Source organism: Leishmania martiniquensis, chromosome 27 (assembly GCF_017916325.1).
Source record: "Leishmania martiniquensis isolate LSCM1 chromosome 27, whole genome shotgun sequence".
NCBI classification, from domain to species: domain Eukaryota; phylum Euglenozoa; class Kinetoplastea; order Trypanosomatida; family Trypanosomatidae; genus Leishmania; species Leishmania martiniquensis.
The window spans coordinates 69361-89125 of record NC_090162.1 but is presented as its reverse complement, the minus strand read 5'-3'; the positions used below and the strand labels follow the sequence as shown (position 1 = coordinate 89125).

At 54.2% G+C, this 19765-nt stretch overlaps 5 protein-coding genes across 5 annotated transcripts; 4 read left to right on the top strand and 1 right to left on the bottom strand.

Annotated features, from left to right (window-relative positions):
* Positions 1–31: 31 nt before the first annotated feature.
* On the bottom strand, positions 32–2203 carry LSCM1_03374 (uncharacterized protein; the record flags this gene model as incomplete). Its single annotated transcript, XM_067320918.1, has 1 exon — positions 32–2203. One exon carries the CDS (start codon positions 2201–2203, stop codon positions 32–34), a length of 2172 nt encoding a protein of 723 aa, XP_067177528.1.
* Positions 2204–5908: 3705 nt separating this feature from the next.
* LSCM1_03373 (uncharacterized protein) lies at positions 5909–6361 on the top strand (the record flags this gene model as incomplete). The annotated part of the gene is made up of 1 exon (XM_067320917.1): positions 5909–6361. One exon carries the CDS (start codon positions 5909–5911, stop codon positions 6359–6361), a length of 453 nt encoding a protein of 150 aa, XP_067177527.1.
* Positions 6362–7264: 903 nt separating this feature from the next.
* On the top strand, positions 7265–10561 carry LSCM1_03372 (uncharacterized protein; the record flags this gene model as incomplete). Its single annotated transcript, XM_067320916.1, has 1 exon — positions 7265–10561. The coding sequence occupies one exon, from the start codon at positions 7265–7267 to the stop codon at positions 10559–10561; it is 3297 nt and encodes a 1098-aa protein (XP_067177526.1).
* A 2299-nt stretch (positions 10562–12860) lies between these two features.
* LSCM1_03371 (uncharacterized protein) lies at positions 12861–13841 on the top strand (the record flags this gene model as incomplete). The annotated part of the gene is made up of 1 exon (XM_067320915.1): positions 12861–13841. The coding sequence occupies one exon, from the start codon at positions 12861–12863 to the stop codon at positions 13839–13841; it is 981 nt and encodes a 326-aa protein (XP_067177525.1).
* Positions 13842–14539: 698 nt separating this feature from the next.
* Positions 14540–15727, top strand: LSCM1_03370 (uncharacterized protein; the record flags this gene model as incomplete). The annotated part of the gene is made up of 1 exon (XM_067320914.1): positions 14540–15727. The coding sequence occupies one exon, from the start codon at positions 14540–14542 to the stop codon at positions 15725–15727; it is 1188 nt and encodes a 395-aa protein (XP_067177524.1).
* Positions 15728–19765: the final 4038 nt, after the last annotated feature.

Below are 19765 nucleotides of genomic sequence, written 5' to 3'. Positions count from 1 at the left end.
CCAAGAGTGACAAGCCCCGTAGCGCGTGCGCTTACTTCTGACGAGCCTCCAGGACCTCGATCATCTGTTCAGCGCACTTCGGAATGGGCGTGCCGGGGCCAAAGATGAGCTTAACGCCGGCGTCGTAAAGACTCTGGTAGTCTTCGGGTGGAATCACGCCACCGGCAGTAACGATGATATCGTCAGCGCCGAGCTTCTTCAGCTCGTCTATGAGCTGCGGAATAAGCGTTCGATGGCCTGCAGCAAGTGAGCTCGCCCCGCAAATATGCACATCGTTTTCGACGGCATGGCGGGCAACCTCTTCGGGAGTCTGAAACAACGGGCCAATATCTACATCATAGCCCATGTCGGCGAGGCCAGTGGCAACCACTTTTGCGCCACGGTCGTGTCCGTCCTGGCCAACTTTGGCCACCATAATCCGCGGTCGACGACCCTCCCTCGCCGCGAAGGCGTCGATGCGGGCTTTGATGGCTTCAACGTGCTTCTGCTCCTCCTTGCCGCCTCCCTTCAGGTAGGAGTTGTAATACACGCCTTGCACTACCTGATTCTTCGCAACGTAGCGGCCGTAGACTTCCTCCATAGCGGAGGTAATCTCACCAAGAGTTGCCCGCACTCGCGCAGCCTCAATGGCAGCCTCGAGAATATTGATCTTGTCGTCCCTGCAAGCTTCCGTCACCTTCTTCAGCATCTCATGCACCCTGGCGTTGTCGCGTGCGGTCTTCAGCTTCTTCAATGCGGCAATCTGGCCATTGCGCACCTTGTCGTTATCAATACGAAGTGTCTCAGGGACTTTGTCATTTGGATTGATATACTTGTTGACGCCGACAATGGTTTCTGCGCCCGAATCGATGGCCGCCTGCCGCCGCGCAGCACTCTCCTCCACCATGAGTTTCGGGAAACCCTCCTCAATGCATTTAGTCATGCCACCCTTCGCCTCCACATCGTCGATGATTTCGGACGCCCTCTTCATCATATCCTGCGTCAGTGCCTCCATCATATACGACCCGCCCCATGGGTCCACAACGCCGCAAATGTGTGTTTCCTCCTGAAGGATAATCTGGGTATTACGCGCAGTCCGAGAGCTCTGCACCGATGGAAGTGCCACAGCCTCATCGTAGGCATTCGTGTGCAGACTCTGCACACCCCCCATCACAGCCGCCATGGCCTCAATAGTTGTCCGAATGATGTTGTTTTCCATGTCCTGCTCGGTCAGGGACCAGCCAGACGTCTGTGAGTGCGTTCGTAGAAGCAGACTCTTCGGATTCTTCGGATTGAACTTCTTCTTCACGTATGTCGCCCACAGCGTCCTTGCAGCACGAAGTTTCGCAATCTCACAGTAAAAGTTCATGCCAATGCCGAAAAAAAACGAAAACCGCGGTGCCACATCGTCCACTGTCAGCCCACGCTGCTCGGCGCACCGAATGTACTCGAGGCCATTGGCGAGGGTGAACGCTAGCTCCAAGGCACCGTGGCCACCGGCCTCTTGGATGTGGTAGCCGCTGATACTGATACTATTAAATTTCGGCTGGCGCTTGCTCAGGTAGGCCATAACATCGCCGAGGACGCGCATTGAGGGGGTAGGAGGGAAAATGTACGTGTTGCGCACCATAAACTCCTTCAAGATATCGTTTTGGATGGTGCCACACAGCTTCTCTTGCGAAACACCGCTCTCCTCTGCAGCCACCGCGAAAAAGGCGAGAACAGGGATAACAGCGCCATTCATGGTCATGGAAACACTCACCTTATCCAAAGGGATATCTTTGAAAAGCAATTTCATGTCTTCCACAGAATCCACCGCAACGCCAGCCATCCCAATATCACCGGAGACGCGCGGATGGTCAGAGTCGTAGCCACGGTGTGTCGGTAGATCAAAAGCAACTGATAGGCCTTGCTGTCCATTTTTGAGAGCAGTTTTGTAGAAGTTGTTCGACTCCTCCGCCGTGGAAAAACCAGCGTACTGTCGAATCGTCCACGGGCGGCCGGCATACATCGTCGAGTGCACACCACGGGTGTACGGGAAAAAGCCAGGCATCGCCGGGTGCATCTCCACGTCCTCCGCTAGGTAGAGCGGCTTTATGTCGAATCCGTTGCTGGAGTGAGTGGCCAAGGTCGCGGGGTCACGGTTCTTCAACTCCTTTCTTGCCGCAGCCACCCACTCCGGTGGGAGTGCCGCGGATAGCACAATGCAGCTACGGCGCATCATTTTTTGTTTTCTGCGCTTGATAGAGCAGCCTCGATAGCGAGTCAACGAAAGAAACACAAAAATGATATGTGAGCTTCAGCTCCAGACGAGAATCTTTCTTCGCTTGATTAGTGCGCTTCAGATCAGCTCCTCAAAACGAGATACTAAATTAAACTTTCATGTTTGATAGTAGTAAAGGAAAGGGGCAAAAGAAAGTAGGGAAGCACACTGCGGAAGCACATGACAGCTGCAACACCAAGTTTCAGTACAACCATGGAGCGGCGCACCATACCGAAATCTCTGGTGCAAAGAAGAATAAAGCTCAGCACTCTTGAGAGCAAAGATGCACTGGCAAGGAAAGAAGTGAAGGGGCAATCGCTTCCTGTTTTTCGTCCGCAAAGATGAGTCACTGGCAGCTCCGCTACAACGCAGTTACGCACTGTTCCTCCTCCGGAAAACATATCCCTAAGATTTTGTTGAAGGGTGTACTTTCACAGCGCTAATACTAATACCCCAGGTTACTCTCGACCACTAAACGCCATGAGGAGCGAAAAAAATCAGCAAAAAGAGAACACATTAACCGTGGTTCATCGAGGAGAGATTAGATTGCATCTGGAAAACGGTAAAAGACGTGAAATAAAGTACCCCTTCCTACCGCAAGAAAGGAGAGGAAAAACATACGTCCTACCTTTTTTCGCTTTCAGCAGACCGATTTACCACAGAGGGATGAGCTAGGAGTGCGCCATAAAGGAAAAGGCAGAATAACTAGACGTCGTGAGGCTGCTGGCGCCCTATCATGCCACTTGTGCCCTGTGTATCATGGGCCAGTAACATGAGAAAGGTGCTCTCGGCAGACTCCCAACGAGCAACAACGAGAACGTGGCCCTTTCCACTGTGAAAAAAGAAGCACATTGAGTCAGCACTGCAAAAAAAAAAAATCAGCAGGCTGCCCGTAAGCCTAATCGCTCCTCCAGCAACAACAGTAACACCAGGATTATTCGCTTCAACAAAACGAACTACACTCGCCAACCTGGCATGAACGAGCCAAGAGACCTTATGAGTTCGTAATGCATTCTCTACTTGATAATGGCAGCCTTAGCATCCTCCTTCGCGAAGCCACGAAAGTAGAGTCGTTATGTTTCCTGAAAGCTGTTCAATAGACCCAAAAGCGCACGAAGAACCCACGACACATTAACGAACACTACAAAAAACCAGGAAAGTAGAGAGCAACAGTGCAAACGTGAAGAAAAAACACGCCGACCAATGTCCTCAGCAATCAGATGTGCTTAATACAAGTGTCTATACTCTTTCGACGAAAGTAGCAAAAACATGCGTAATCGCAAACATTAAACAAACAATCCAAAGAAAGCGCCTACAACACACATGCCAGCTCAAAAATAGTAAAGTGACAGGACACTTCCTACACAAGCACTTAACACATTTTTTTCTGCGTTTTTTCCTTAAGGATATCAACATTGACAACAAAACCCTTTGGTCCAACCTTAAAAAAACACTACACCCCGCTTTTTAGCCGGCCCATATTTGCAGCCTGAATTGCGTTTTCTCATCATGCACCACTCCCACCCTGCAGAGCTGCCACACGGGGCCCGACGACGTGTGTGTGTGTGTGTATGTGGAAGTGAGGGGGCGACGCTGCCCTACGCAAGCGCCACGGACAGGCGCCCACCCACCCCCGCACCACACCCTACACGCCACCACGCTTCGCAGGCCGCACCAAAAGCAGCCCCCGCGCCGTGGCTCAGGCCCCCTCACACACGTACGCAGAGTGCAGGCCGAGCGGAGGGGGAGCGGGGGCAGGGGGGGTAGGGCACTTTCGAGCGGCGGCCCACGCTTCGCACAGCACATGCGCGGCACAAGCGCGCTCACGGTAGCAGGCCGCTTCGACGCCACGCCACCATGGGCACGGCCGCCGGCATCAGCAGCCATAAGTCGCTCTGCCCTCCCCACATCGTGGGCGCCGCCACCCTCTGTCGCAGCCAGAGATGGCTCGGCACTGTCACGGATAAGCGCTGCTTGGTGCCCCTTCACTCTCATAGAGTGGTGTGCTGCGCGCCTGAGATATCACGCGCACTGAGGTGTTGTAGAACCATTGTGACTGTAAAAGGAAGGATAGCGTGATAGAAAGCTTACTTCCACAGTAAGTGGTAGCAAGTGTGCACAAAAGTTGTGCTTGCGCGTATTGCCAAGGTCACATATTTATCGAGTGTGCTTGAGGCACCTTTTTACTGGCATAGGCACTTGGACTTAGGGTGATTTTGCGCTGCCAAAGGTAAGGTAACTCAAGAGGGCTGTTTTACTTTCGATTGGTCCTGCGCATAAGAGCAACTTTGAGGGTAGCAATCATGTTGTCCAAATTGCTCTGAAAAGAAAAGGATTAGGTTTAGTACCTGTAGTCTGCTCATAGCACTGTGCAGTCTCTCAGAGGCCAAAAGGCTCTTTTGTAGGAAGAGCTCCGAAAGGTTGCCCCTATGACATTATCAGGTTCTAAGGGAGCTCTTGCTCTTCGGTGGTTTGCAAGAATGTCTCCCCAACACGAGAGTGAAGAGGTTTTTCTTCTCAAGTGTCCTGATGTGTTTTTATGCTGACCGCTTCTAGGTTCAATGGGTTTCGTCTGTTTCTTCTCGTAGCACTGATGCTGCTTCACATCATCAAATACTTTGCTTGGCTCTCATGTGGTGAAGGGGCTTCCTGGCTCAATTTAGCAACTAACAATATTCCGCATTTTTGGGATTGCCTGAGAATAGTCAGCACAGAATCAGCTGAGCTAAAGATTAAAAAGCAGAGCAGCTGTCGCTCTTGTGGAATTAAGAAGTCTAAAACGCTCGAAGACTGCTGCTGACAGTCTTCACCGCTTTTTTTTTTAGTAACCGGTGGCTGACCTTTCTGTCATGAGGTGGCGAACCACCGCTGAACGACCCATTCAGCGACTGGTGTATAAGTAAGCATCGAATATCCACTGTATAGTGAAAGGGCCGGAGGGCTAGGTGTGGATAGCCACTCTAGATGGCTGTCTTTGAAGCTCCACTGATGGGCTGTGTTTGCCCCTCTAGCATCTCTAGTTTCTCGTTTTTTTTTGGACGTGGCGGCGCTATGAGTACATAGTTTGGTTTCTCACAGTTGACGTTCTTGAAATATTGCATCTCTGAATGATGTTTATCGTTGGCATACGGCGCAAAAAGTGACCGCATGACTTCCATTGCCAACATTCATGATTTGCACGCCGCTAGTGTTGTTCATGGATCTCGCTTCAGACTGAGTATATTACGGCAAGAAAAAATGCGCTGCATATGTTAGTAGACTCCTCACGGCTCAGGCTGCACCATGTAGCTTCTCTCTTGACCCGCCATTATTACCCGTCGTCTCCTCTGGGGTGATGAGGTACTAATGACCGTGCTGCTGTGTCGCAGCACTACTGGTGCGAACTAGCGCGTCTAGTGCACCTGCTTTGCATGGTTCCTGAGCTATTGCTCTATATCCGTTTACCTGTTTTCTGCTTTTTTACTTTTATTGCTTTGCTTATGCCATCACCTTATTTAACACATCGGTGTCTCTTGTCGCATTGCCATATCGAACAACGCGCACTTTTCATGTGGTCGCTGTTTCTTCACAGAAACCATCATACCTGTCGACTGCTCTATACACTTCCCCTTTGAACATAAAGACGGAGAAATACGCGCGGCAACCGAACTTAGCCGAAAAGAAAGAATGCAGCGCACGCTTATTCGTCGTCTGGGCAAGCGCTTAGCGCTTCCCTTAGTCGCCTCTGTCGCCAGGCTATCGCAGCTGCAATCTGCTGCCCGCGTGGAAACGGCAATGTATGCCGGTGCTGCACCATCTTCAAAGTACTCGTTGCGCATGTACTCAGGCGAGCAGCAGGAAGAGCCAGGCTCCCGCAGTGGTCAGTACCTGCTTGACAAAAAAGATGTTCTAACTCGTGTCTTGGAGGTAGTGAAGAATTTCGAGAAAGTCGACGCCTCCAAGGTGACTCCCGAATCCCACTTTGTGAATGATCTGGGGCTGAACTCTCTTGATGTAGTCGAGGTTGTGTTCGCTATCGAGCAGGAATTCATCCTAGACATACCAGATCACGATGCAGAGAAGATTCAGTCTATTCCTGATGCTGTCGAGTACATTGCACAAAACCCCATGGCCAAGTAAGTGGCGGAGGCAGCTCTTTCTGTTTCTTGATAAACCAGCACTGTTCTCTCTTATCCAGTCAGCAATGCATGTGGCGAGGGAAAACTGTTCTTAGCTTTCTGTTACTAAAGGAGAATAGCACATAGGGTCTTTGCCGTGAAGCAAGTGAACACCTATCTTTCCTAGGATTTTTTTAAAAGTCGGAAGAGCCTCTTATCGCATCGCTTTTTGCGTGGTTCAAGCGAGGCAGGCAGAGATACCAAGTTTGCTGGAAAGCGTTCCCCCCCTGCTCTTCAGCATTGGTGTGCTTGACTCAGCTATTACCCCTCGCTCTTTCCTTTTTCAATGAACGTGGACAGTGAGGTGAAGATAGCCAGCGATTGTTCTCGACGTGACGCTCTCGTTTTTTTTTTCGATCTGGAACAAGGGGCGTTTTCTGGCGCGCTTTTACCTTTCTACAGGTTCTCTGGTAAGGGATGATAACACTGCCACCATGTTGAAACACATTGGTTGGCTTTGTGTCGCTGAGAGTAAGCATCTTCATTAGAAAAGAAATGGGTGTGATATCATCGCTTGTTTTCTCTTTGCGGCGGAAAGCAGCAATGTCGCCTTAGATACTGCTATCGGAGAGCGGACAGTGAAGCCTTCATCGAGGTTCAGAACATCTTCATTATGCCCCGAATAAAATCGTGCGTGTGCGTCACTCCTTAAACTGAGTCCTATTGTATATATATATATATATATATACAATGTTGTTACCTCAACTCGACAATTTCATCCACAAACTTGTTTTCTTGGCCAGTCACTACTCACATCACTGTTTAGTTCCACTTGAGAGGAAAAAGGAAGCTCGACTCGAGCCATAGTTCTTTAAGCACAACCTCCATACAGCACAGAGGAAGAGTCACCGAGAGGGTCACGTCGATGCGTGACGTCCGAAAAGCCTTCTCCACTTCGTTTACGGAGTCGAGTGATGAAGCGGCGCTACCAATGCGCTTCGTCAATGGCGGCGCTTCTCGGCGTATTGGGCGAGTCAGTGATGAAGAATACGAGGCCTCATCGTACGAGGAAACGGAGATGTCTGACGACTCGTTCTCGGACAAGAGCGAAGATTACGTTCCATTGGCATTCGAATTCATCAACAGCAACCCGAGACGCCGTGTTGGCGCGCCAGCTCACTCTGAAATTCCTTGTGGCTCTTTGGAGGAGGCGGACGAACACGAAAGCCTCTCTCTCTCTGATGCGCCACTTGAAGTTTTTATTGAGCGCGGCCGAACACGTCGACACTGCGGCCTCGGAGCCAAGGACTCGTACAGGGTGGTGGTGACGTCTTCCCTAACCAGTAATACCGAGTGTGCGGAGGGCTCCTTCTCGACGGTTTCCGCTTCCCTCCCGGTCGCATTCGAGAGGCGAAAGAGGACTTATATTATTGGAAAAGTAAAGCCGCCAGAGTACGAGGTATCGGGCGAGGAGCCATCCGTTTCACTTTCCGATGAAGAGGAAGCCCCGTTGAATGCGCAGCTCATCCACACGTTGATCAAGCGTTTGCGCAACCCATCAGATGAAGTTTCATTGGAGGCGTTTGAGTTTATCAACTTCAGCGATGAGAATTTCAAAGAAGAGCTGGAGCCGCTCAAGCAGATCAAGGCTTTCTTGGAGGAGAAAGCGAGCAATCCCATGGTGGAGAACTCGAGGCGTGAGCGCGAGGTGAAGAAGGTTGTTCACTCTCTTCCGCCCGAGAAGGCTATCGCTGCGAAAGTGAAGGCTGTCAAGAGTCGTCAAATCAGACCCTCACAATCACAGAGTGGCTTCTACAGCGAAGGAAAAACTGAGATGCAGAAGACCGAGGCAATCATGGACCTCGTGCGGCGCCTGAAGGATCCAAACACGAAAGTATCGCTGCGTGCCTTCGAGGGGGTGGACTGGAGCGATCGTGAGCTCAACACGGTACTCGCCATGCTGCTGCCTATCCGTGCGCTCGTGGAGGCGAAGGAGGTGACCATGGCAAAACCTGTGGAAGGAACAATGGCTGGCACATCTGTGCTGGATGACAAGATCAAGAGTGCGATCATGTCGCTGCCCTCGCAAGAGGCTGTCGTAGCGATGATTGACAGGGCGGACACCCGTGGTATGTCGAGTAGCTCATCTAATGGTGATGCCATTCGCCACTTGATAGGACTCCTGAAGGAATCAGGCCATGCGGTGACGCAGTGCCAGTTTGACAAGCTGGACTGGAGTGACCGAAGCTTCATCCGAGAGCTGGGGCCACTGCGGCATATTCGTGCGTACATGGAAGCGATGGAAACTCTGCAAGAAACATCCGGCGAGAACGTGATGGCGAATCGAGCAGCGCTGAATGACAAAATCAAGACTGCCATCATGTCGCTGCCGCCGGAAAAGGCCATCGCTGTGAAGACACAGATGCTGAAGATGCGTGAGAGGACGACCGCGACAGCGCAAAGCCCGCAAGCAGTCAAGTTGGCGAAACTCTCTGCTCCAGCTGGGAGAATGAAGAAGCTGCAAGAAAGCGCTATTATGCCAACCTCCAACCAAAGGCCGAAAGCAAGGACGGGCAAACTATCGGCCACGAGCAGTCAGGTGATGCAAGTCGGTGTGATGGTGATGTTGTCGCAGCAACCGAAGTACACAGCAAAAGAGAGCACCACCCTGTCGACTCCGGCTAAGAGAGTGCGTCGCCGGCGCTGCGGAGGCTGCCGCGACATTTCGATCTCGATAGCGGAAGACAACACCCCCCCCGGTGAGATCGTCGAGGGTGATCAGGAGTTCTTAGAGAGCGGCAAACCGCTGCCCTCGGAGTCTAGCACAGCGCCGCAACGACTTTCGCATGTGCCGTCCCGCCCTACCAGGGTGATGAAACCTGAGCGGCGCCTCCGAAACTGCCGGCAGTTCAACAACATTTTGCGTGAGGGGATTCCCATGGAGCAGCATGACATTATTCAGGAGGACACGTGTGTAAGGAGCAAGCACAAAAACAGCCGCCGCCGCGCACCCCACCACCCCGGCCGCAGCCTCTCGATCACTAGCCTCCCCGACCTGGAAACTGGAGAGGTGTTGGAGGAGCCGTCACTGCCGGTTGCAAAGTCGTCGACCCTACTGAACACGAGAGGCGTTGCCCCGGCTCATCTAGGGCTCGCCACGAGAGCAAAGCCGCGGCTGTCGCATCTCCATCCCCCCGGTGACAGCACGCAGTTTGATCAACTCCCGAAGGAGGTGACTGGTGATGTGAAGGACGGCAACACCGCTCTTCGGGGTAAAGCACACGCCGTTCTGCACAAAAAGAAGCGGCGTGCGCGGATGAACAACAACAGCCGATCGTGCAGCTTTCTGGAGGTGGACTTGGACGAGGTGCGTGAGATTCAGGATGAGGGCGCTGCTGAGCTGAAGGGCTTCGAGGTGCTGCACGACACGCCGCTTCCTAAGAGGTCCAAGAAGCTCGCCCGGCGTCAGGGCTCTGGTGATAGGAGTGGTGGACGTGCTCGGGACTACGCTGAATCAGAGAAAGGAAAGGCCAGCGAGCTTGGGGGTACTGAACACACCAACACTAAGCCGAGGAAGAAAAGGCGGGTGAAGGTGCATCGCACTCGCAGCACGAACACTTCTGTGATCGTTGAGCTCAAGAGTGGCGAGATTTTCGAGCAGCCGGATGAGACACTTATCCTGTACACTTCCTCTTGTGCAAGCACCCCTGCCCCTGAAGAGTGGAATGCCAGGCGTGTCAACGGACGTGCAACCCCAGCCAAGATCCACACGCTGTCGCGCGGGATGTGCGATGTCGTATCCACCTTGAGGAAGCGCCGGCATCGACTTCACATGAGCAAGGAACTGAGCGTCTCGGCCATTCCAGAAGACCTGGCAGGTGAGATCATTGAGTATGCACCGGACTCGCTCGCTGCAATAGGGCCCGCAAGCAACTCTTTCCTGAATGGACGTCCTTCACAGGCCCTCACGGGTCCAACGAGACGATTGCCTGTGCTGAACGGCGTGGGGCAAGGTTGTTTAGGCCACGTCGACCCGCCCGCCTCCTTTCCGAGGCCGTTTACGAAGAGTCGTGGGCGGGCCATGACGCCGAAAGTCGATGCTTCCTTTATACCCGAGCTGATATACAATCCACCACTACCTCCGTCGGGAGCTCTCCGTCGGTCAGCGGAGGTTGGACCCTGCGGCCCCATGGTAGTCGCCACAGCTCCTGAGGGGGTCTAGCGCATACCCTCAGTATGGACATCGATGTAGTAGGTTGACGCAGCTTACGAGAAGGCTGTGCACTGGCGGTGGCCAGCCGATTTGAATAAAAGGTAAGCAATAACGTTTCCGAGGGAACGCGTTTGGCCTAAGATGCCTCAAACGATGGGCTTTATCTTCCTTCTCATCTGCGCATTGTATCTTCACACCCGTGGATCTGCAAGCACTATTGGGAGCGCTGCTGCTTTGCATCTCCACGGCAGCGACATTATTGTGCCTCTGGGCAGCCTGGCGGGGTAGTATGAGTGCCGTAAAACTCATTCCCGGAAAGAAAAGGCACACACACACACATATATATATGCACAAAGAAGAGGCATCTCTGGCTTCGAGCGAGTGAGGGCGTTTTGCTTTTCTCTGAAGTTTTCTGGCTTCAGCCGGACTCGAAGGGTCCTGAGAGTCCCCAGCAGTTGTTGGCTGTCGTGTGTGTGTGTGTGTCTGTATGTGGACTTGAATTTTTCTTCAGATGTTTATGTGCCTTTCGCGTCCATTTTCCTTGTCGTTACCAGTTTTCTGAATCTCTTCGTGTGCAGCCGTCGCTTCTGACGGTGCATGTGGATATGACTTTGTCTATGCATATTCGTGGGCGCGCGCTCTTTTGTTGTGCCTTGTGTAAGGTGAGGGGGTGCTCATATGCACATGAGTTGTGATATCGACCCTGCTAGCAGCGGTGACGCTTCCTCTCCTTCCCCCGCTCGCAAACTTATTCACAGAAGAGCTGCTCACTCACGCAAACGGAACAAGATGGGGAAAAAAGATAAGACGCAAGTTGCCTTTCCGCACTTATTTTGTGGTACGCCGTTTGTCCGAATCTTTGTGATTACTCTTCTCTTTTGCCGTTGCGTTTCTAGATGTGCGCTTCCGTTTTTCCCTTACTCAACTCTCTCTGTCTCTGTCTCGGCGCTTGCACACTTGCGCGCGTGCAGCTTAGCCTGTGATGGCCTGTCTTGTTTTTCTTTTCACTCCTCCCTTATATCGTAGGGCTACCCGCCGTTTCATCGCCGCTTTTTTTTCTTCGCTGTGGCAGAGAAGTGGGCTGTGCGTGTTCACATCCTTTCAAGGTGTGGAGGAAGAGGCCACTAGGGCTTAAGGACGACACTGGCCACCTTGCCTTTTCCAAGGCAGAATGACCAAAGAAAGTGTACTCGAACAAACTCCTCGGCGCGTGAGGGAAGCCAGCGGCATGTATAACAGTCCTGTGTGCATCTGTTTTCCAATCTTTTTTTCTCTCTTTATTTTGGCTTCTTTCTCATAGTGACCTCGATGGATGCCGGACTCTCTGTGTGTCTCTCTCTCCCCTCTCTCTCATGGTGTGCTGCTGATGTTCCCTCTGCACCTCACTACACCAGGGGCGGGCCTCGAAACACGAGGAAAGTCGATTTTTTGATTTTCTACCGCGGGCAGCGGAGAGGCTTGTGCGTGTGTATGTGCGTGCGCAGAATATGACTGAAAGGACCGTTGACAGCGGCAAGGCACCAACAAGCGAGGCGAGGGCGTTGAACAGCTAAGACTGAATTGCCGTATCCAAGCGCATACCTTTCTCAGCTACTACTTCTGTGTTCGAATTTCTGTGCCCCCTCCTCCCCAAGTTGCTTGATTTGGCAGTTCTCTCACGCACCGGCATCTTTTTCGTCACCTCTTTTCTCTTCGCTCACTTCCACGCTTCATCTGGAGACCATGACTGTTCTCTTTTCAATTTTCTGTTTTTAGGATGGGCGTAGTTTGTGATTTCGAATGTGGCCCCCCCTTCGTCAGTAGCGTGGTGCTGTGGTGCGCTGAATTCGTCCATGCGCGCACGCGCAGGCTCTCTGTCCCCCTTCCCTTCCCTCCTCTCCCCAATGACTATCTCGCTGAGTGGTTTACCCCCAACCTCTCGTAGACACAGCGAATGCGGACTCACATGCCTCTGTCAGGCTCATCGAGACGCACGCACGCACGCACATCCGAGAAGGCCGAAAAAAAATGTGCCATTCGTACTGTATCGCAGAAATCCCGCCTTAACCACCAGGAAGAGGCGTGATTTTTGCTCATGTAAGCGGTCGACTCACTGCCCTGGCATCTCGCAGTACCACCCTTGATGAGCACTGGCACCGGAGCTCGACTAAGTCTCCAAGATGCCTTCCCTGACCATCACCATTCAAAAAAAAGGATTCTTCGGCTGTTTCTCTCTCTCTGCATCACGAGTCCTTCCTCTCTTGGCGTGTGTTTCACTTTTCGCCAGCGCTTCTCAGAGAAACTGCGCCTGCACTCGCAAAGATATCGCATGTGGCAACTCTACATCCCAACCTCACTGCCGGAGGCATCAGCGGATAGTAACATTTCGATTCTTGTTGGACAGCGCTCTTGCGTCTACTCTTCGAAGGAGGAATCTTGCACCGTCTGCGTGCTGGCTGGGTATGTGCCGTGCAACGACCCCAGCGTGGTGGAAGAGCAGATCGAATGTCTGAAGCAAGTGCTCCCGTTTGGCATCGAAGTCTTGGGGCTTTCGGGAGACACGGCTGCGCTGGCATCCCTCGCAGTCCAGGTGCCTGATCTGAAGGGGAAAGAGCTCGTTGAGGCTGTCATGCACAATGGAACAGAACACCGCCAGCCTGTTTGCCGCATCTTTGGTGCACCGCAGAAAAAGGTGCAGGTGGTTAGCAGCGAGATATCTTTCGTTGAGGCGCGTTTCGCGGTGCACTCGTACGACCGCTCCGCGCCTCTGTTGCTCTCCTGCTCCAACGCACCCCCGCACGTCGTGGACGGGGAGAGCGGCGCTCCATTGATGGAGCATGCACCCTCCGCTTCGAGCAGGATAGAGCTGGTCCAGACAGGTGCGGTGCCGAGTACTCTTCGCATCCATGTCGTTGTGGCCCCCTCGCTGACGAGTGCTAGAGGGCTTTACGAGACTCTCTTTCGCCAACTGAAGGCGGCTTCGAAGGCGAGGACTACGCGCCTAATCGAGCTCAACGCTCACAACGCTCACTTATCCTACTGCTGTCGCCTTGAGTGCAGGGCCGACGCACCTGCCGGCACAGACACCTTCACAGAAGACGAGTGGATGGAGGTGCTGGAAATGATGGAGGACGCCACTGGACAACGCGTGTTGCGTGGTGATGTTCGTAGTGTGAAACCGCTCCTCAAATCCTGCCAGGAGAGCGGTGCATCCGCGACGAAGGCAGCAAAGAAATCGCCTGCGCAGTTACCTCTTTATCTCCTCCTTGGCGTGGTAGTTGTGCTGATGGCTGTTGTGCTAATGCGGTGAGGCACGGCAACAAAGCGGTCTCAAGAAATTTGGTAGCCGTTGTGCTTCACAGGACAGCACCCGCAGCCGCAATGGCCGCAAGGAAAAAAACGAAGCCGAATAACAACTATGGATAGTGGGCGGGCGAGGGGGGTAGAAGGGGAAGAGGGAGGGGAGGGGGGTATTCTCTTGGTATGAAATGCAGCAGCAGCATCAGATGCCACTTGGATCGCTTCCGTCGCTTTGCCTGCATCTGTGGCGCCCTGTCGGTAGCCACCGTACCGCCCTTTGCTCGGCGGCAGGACGTTCACAACGGCGCGTACTCACGCTCTCTCTCCCTCCCTCTCTCTTTGCATGGCAGGGCTTTGGGGTTCTCCTGTGACAGCATCTCTCTCCCCCTCTCTCCCTCTGATCTTCGTATGCGTGTGCGTCCCACTGACGCATGGCTCTCTCTTCCCTTTTCTTGCTGGACGAATTTGCGTCAAGTCACTTACTGATAGTGTACCTCGTGCACCGCATCGGAATCCGATTGAAAAAAAAACGAACCCGGAGGAGGGCATTGCGCTCCTGCGGCGCTTCAACATCACGGACTGAACGGCGAAGAGGCTGCATCACCTGCTGCGTGGTGCATAGAAAACCGAAGCCGCCCAACTCATCCTTCTCATCTCGACGCGCAGGAAACCCAACTGCTACTTGGTGCCTTGTGGCCCTTTTGGGCGATGGGAATCCTAGGTTTATCGAAACTGCTCTACGACAAGTCCCCGAATGCCATACGCGAACAAGAGCTAAAGAACTTCTTCGGGCGTCGCATCGCCATCGACGCCTCCATGAGCATTTACCAGTTCATCATTGCTATGAAGGGGTTCCAGGACGGGCAGGGAATGGAACTCACAAATGAGCAGGGTGATGTGACATCACACCTCAACGGACTCTTTGCCAGAACACTCCGCATGATCGATGAGGGAATCAAGCCCATCTATGTCTTTGATGGCAAACCTCCGAAGCTGAAGGCGGACGAGCTGGAGATGCGCCGTCAAAAGGCTGCCGAGGCTGAAAGAGAGTTCGAAAAGGCAAGGGATGCTGGGGACGATGAAATGATGGAGAAGATGAGTAAGCGGACAGTGCGCGTAAGTCGAGAGCAGATCGACGAGAGCAAGAGGCTTTTACAACTCATGGGCGTCCCTGTTATTCAGGCGCCCTCCGAAGCCGAGGCGCAGTGCGCTGAGCTGGTTAAGAAGGGCAAGGCTTGGGCGGTGGGTACGGAGGATATGGATGCCTTGACGTTTGGCTCGACAATCATGCTCCGCCACCTGAACACGAGCGACGCCAAGAAGCGGCCCATTGCAGAAATCCATCTCGACGAGGTGCTGCAGGCTACAGGGCTGTCGATGGATCAATTCATTGATCTTTGCATTCTTCTCGGATGCGACTACGTTCCTAAGGTTCCCGGAATCGGGCCTCAAAAGGCGTGGGAGGGCATTCGACGCTATGGCAGCATCGAGTCGTTTCTCGAGTCTCTCGACCCCACCAAACACGCAGTGCCCTCCGACTTCTACTACAAGGAGGCCCGCGCCTTCTTCCAGAATCCGGAGGTGATCCGAGCGGAGGAGATCGACATTCAATTCTCGGAGCCAGACGAGGTTGGGCTGATTAAATTTCTCGTCGAGGAGAAGCTCTTCAATCTTGACCGCGTCAAGAAAGGCATTGCTCGGCTGCGAGCTGCCCTCACCAAGAAAACGCAGGGGCGACTGGATAGTTTCTTCACAATCACCAAAATACCAGCGCAGGTAGCCGTGACGCGTGCGCCGCTGGCTGGCACAAAGAGGCCGCGAGACGCCAAATCCCTGCACGTCTCTGGAACCCTAAGAAAGGCGACAAGTGGCCACAAAAAGGCTGTGAAGAAATAAATGCGCGCCTTATAGAGGTTGCCTGAAATCAACATAGAAACGGCACGGCTGCACCCGGCGAGAGTGCGGTCGTGGGTGCACGATCTGTGGAGCCGCGACGCCTCCATTCTCTGCTGAGATGATGCACACTGTCGGCCAGTAATGCACCTTGACTGAGCAAAAAGGACGGCAAACAACCGGCACGCATCCGCTATAAGCCCCGAAAAAAAGAGAGTGTGTGCGTACCACATGAGATGTGCGCACTCGAGAATACCTCCGGTGCAACTCCAGTGGAAGCAACCATGCTGTGGTAGACGAAGGAGAGGGTGGAGTGGCGCCGCGAGGAACGTGGCTTTGCCAACTTAAGTGCCGCTCCGACGGGGATAAACATCGCTACGCGCCGCCTTGTGCGTACACTCTTCTATCGCCACCGAGGGGTCTCACGCGCTGGGTCGCGTGTACATCTCTTTCTCTACCATGTGGGGTACTCGACGTTCAGCGCCACCGCTCTGCCGCGCTCCCCCCTCGCAGTGTCGCGTTCCGCATCTCTCTATGCCTTCTTCTCTCTTTAGCACGTTCTGTTTTCTCGTCCTTGAGCGGGGCAACGGCGTCGGTGGCGCATAGCCACATGACCGCACACGATGCCTCTTGACGGAGGTGTGGCGCATGCACTCAACAGCGTGCTCTTTCAAATTTTATCTTCTCCCAGCTGCAAAGGCTCGTATTAGCCAAGAGAGCCACTTCGCATCCATCAGGACCGTAGGGCATTTCGCCTCGCTGACCTTCGGCATTCTGGCTTCGCAAGAGAAACGAAGCGTGATGATGGTGGTGTCTCTGTGCGTATGGAACCGAACCTGCGTATACGTGCTGGCCCCTCCGCTATGAGGGGCGACATTCCAGTAGTGACGGTACGGCTGGGCCCCAATCCTCCTACCAGGAGGGTACACCTCACAAGCCACCGCGGAGCTGCGAGGAACCTGGTGAAACTGGAAGCTCACGGTGGGATACCAAGTGGCATCGCCTTCAGGCCGCAGGTAATTGTGATGGAGGCCGACTCGCACCGCCTCCTGAGGGACTCAAACGGACGACTACGCTTGGGCCGAGTTCATTCTAAAAGACTGACACAACGACAAGTACTTGGCGTGTGGGGGCGACAAAGGTTCCCTGACACGCCACCTTGCCGACGGGGCCACGGGGGCATCACCGCACGCCTCCCTGGCAGTCGACTGCTTCACCCAAGACTGGGCTACCATCGAGATGGCGCCGAGGAAGCTCAGCGTAGACCCGCGCCTTACTCGCCAGCTCATTGATTTCTTGGATGACCGCCTCGTTTCTGTTCGCTTCCGCAAGAGGAAATGTAACTCCGCCCTGTTTACATCCGGCGCTCCCCAGAGATAGGCGTGCCCCCCTTTCCTCGATTATTTTGGTAGAGTCGCTCTGCGCGGAGCTCGTCAAGGTACCCGGACTGCATCACGCCTCCTCTGCTGGAGACCTCTCGCTCCTCGCATCCTCTGCAGAGAACAATGACGTGCAAGCTACACTTCTATTCACCCTCTAGAGGGCAGCACGCCCGACAACGGAAGGTTTTGTGGAGCACGGTGCCCCTCTCATAGCCAAGGACTTTCTCTTTGGCGCTCGGCAGTGCAGCGACCGGCAGCTCTCTCTTGCACGGCCTCACTCAGAGGAGAATCGACACCCCTGCTTCCCCGGCGCGGACCTCCGGTCGATGTTTGGCATTGGCGGACACGCTGGGGGAGGCTTGCACAGTACCAGCAGCTCTACATGACATGCGTATGCCGGCCTGTTTTTACGAGTGGTCCGCCAAACGGCCTTCTCTGACCTGTCTACTCTGCACCGATTGAATCAGAGCAGCGGCGCCACCGCACGGTTGTGCTCTGGTACAGGAACCCGCAAAAAAGCCCCCCCCGAACACCGTCACGACAAAGCAACCTCAGTCATCGCACGTCCCGCAAAATGCTCAGACAAAAAGAGAGATCTCCTCGATGAAGCCGATCTATGACACCTCAAATCTACACGTATGCCGTGCAGCGCCCGCGTCTACATCTTGATGACCACGCAAGGAGGTTGCCTCGTGCATCTGGTCCAGGAGGTCTAGACGCCGAATGGCGGTGTAGTCACAGCACATGGGCAGCCCGTATACAGGTATGGAGGCATCGACCCTCCTCATAGCGTCGCACAAAACCCCTCAAGCGCCGCGGTCGTGTGTACCTCGGCGCACCACTCCCTGGTGGGCTCTCCAGGCAAAGGAAACACGGGCGTCGTTCAAGCAACCACTTTCTCGCGTCGCGAAGCCCTCGTACTCGCTTCCCTGGATGACGCAGTAGAGACAGACATCAAGACCGGCACATTCGCGATGCCTCATAACCGTAGCAGATTCATAGCTAAAGCTAAAAGAGGGTGTGACTGCGTTGCTGCAAGGACAACTCGACCGGCAGGGGCGCAGAAAAAAACTTCTTTGTTGCTGCGACGGACGTGCAATCCTTTCTCAGGGCGCCCAATACGGGCCGCACAAGTGTGGATGATGGCATGTTACAACGCATCTGGGCACACGATGCGGCGCTACCGACGCGCAGTAGACGTGTCTCGCTGAAGTCGGCCGTGGGACACTGTGATTAGGTGCGCAGCGACAAAATAGGCCAGCCTACAGCGCTGGCGCTGGCTAGAGCAGCCGGTGCCTAATGCACGCATGACGGACTGAGTGACTAGCCGTAGAAGTTGGGTTGATATTCCGCGAAGCCACGATACCCAATGCAGTACGCTTCGGCACGGGATCCTTCGCGGTCACCATCCTCACCCACTCCTGCAGCAGCAGCTCGCCCTACTTTTGATTGCTGCAGCGGCGGGCGACCAGGAGTGGCAGCAGGGGGCGCGGGTGTTACTTTGCCGCCTAATATGCCGTCATTGCCGTACCCGCCTTCTCCGGCAGAGCCACAGCCCTCACTTGTGTTTGCGATGAAAGCGTCCGCCGCGAGGCGGTGCCCCATATGCTGCGCCAGACGTGCAGATCACTCGAAATGCACAGAACACTTACTGTACGCGGAGGTGTCGCACAAAGTAATGCGCTAACGCGAGCATCTCGCTCGCGCTGCATAAGCCCTTCCCTGTTGGGCGTCTAATGCTGGCCCTCTGTGTTTTTTCAGGACGACAGGCCATGAGCTCTGTGCGCGCTGACACACACTTCTGCACAGACCCCCTTTCCTCCGGACATGTGTATGCCTTTGACAGGCATGCGGACTTCTAATACGAGGGAGCGTCCCTTCGCCAGAGGCGCATGACAGAGCTGCACCTTTCGAGGCGCATGCGGGCAAGGCATCCAGGCGCTAGCGGTGGTACGGACAGAAATCAAAGACAGTGACAGCGGGCGCACTCTCCATCCCCCTTTAGGGACAGCGACGCCCTAAAGAAGACTACGGAGTTCAAGAGTACGAGCGGTAGGCACACCTGCTGCGAGGCTTAGCCGATATGGCGCGCCGCACCTCCGCCAAGAGCTCGGACGTAAGACCAAGAAGAGGGATGGATGTGAATGATGCGAAGGTGTGCTCCTACGAGGCCGTCGCTGAGGGCTTCTGCTGGAGGCATTCGGTCTCTCCAACACCTCACCGGCGAGGCTGTTGGGGCGACGTTCCCGGAAGAAGGGTGGAAAGTCTCCCGGCTGCATCATCGAGTCCTCCGAATTCTAAGGTGAAGAGCCGCCATGGCATACTATGGATCGCCGCAGCGTGAGGCTGCACCGGCAGAGACCTGCCCTAGGTGTATGCCACAGGGTCTGAGAAGTTCCTGATCTGGACTTGCCGCACTTCCTCATGTCCATTCGGCATGCAAGTAGACCACCCCGCTGTGCAACTGACAGTCGCCACGGGCTCTGCCATCCAGAAGGATCCTGTTCGCGGTACGCTCCGACCATGTCACGCTGTTCATCCCCGCCGCTCGCTTGTAGATGGAGTCGCACGTGCTTGAAGAGGTAACGAGGAAAGACGGGCAGAGCCTGCTAGACGCCTGACCTCTTCCGACGGCTCACGACCTGTCCACGATGATCGA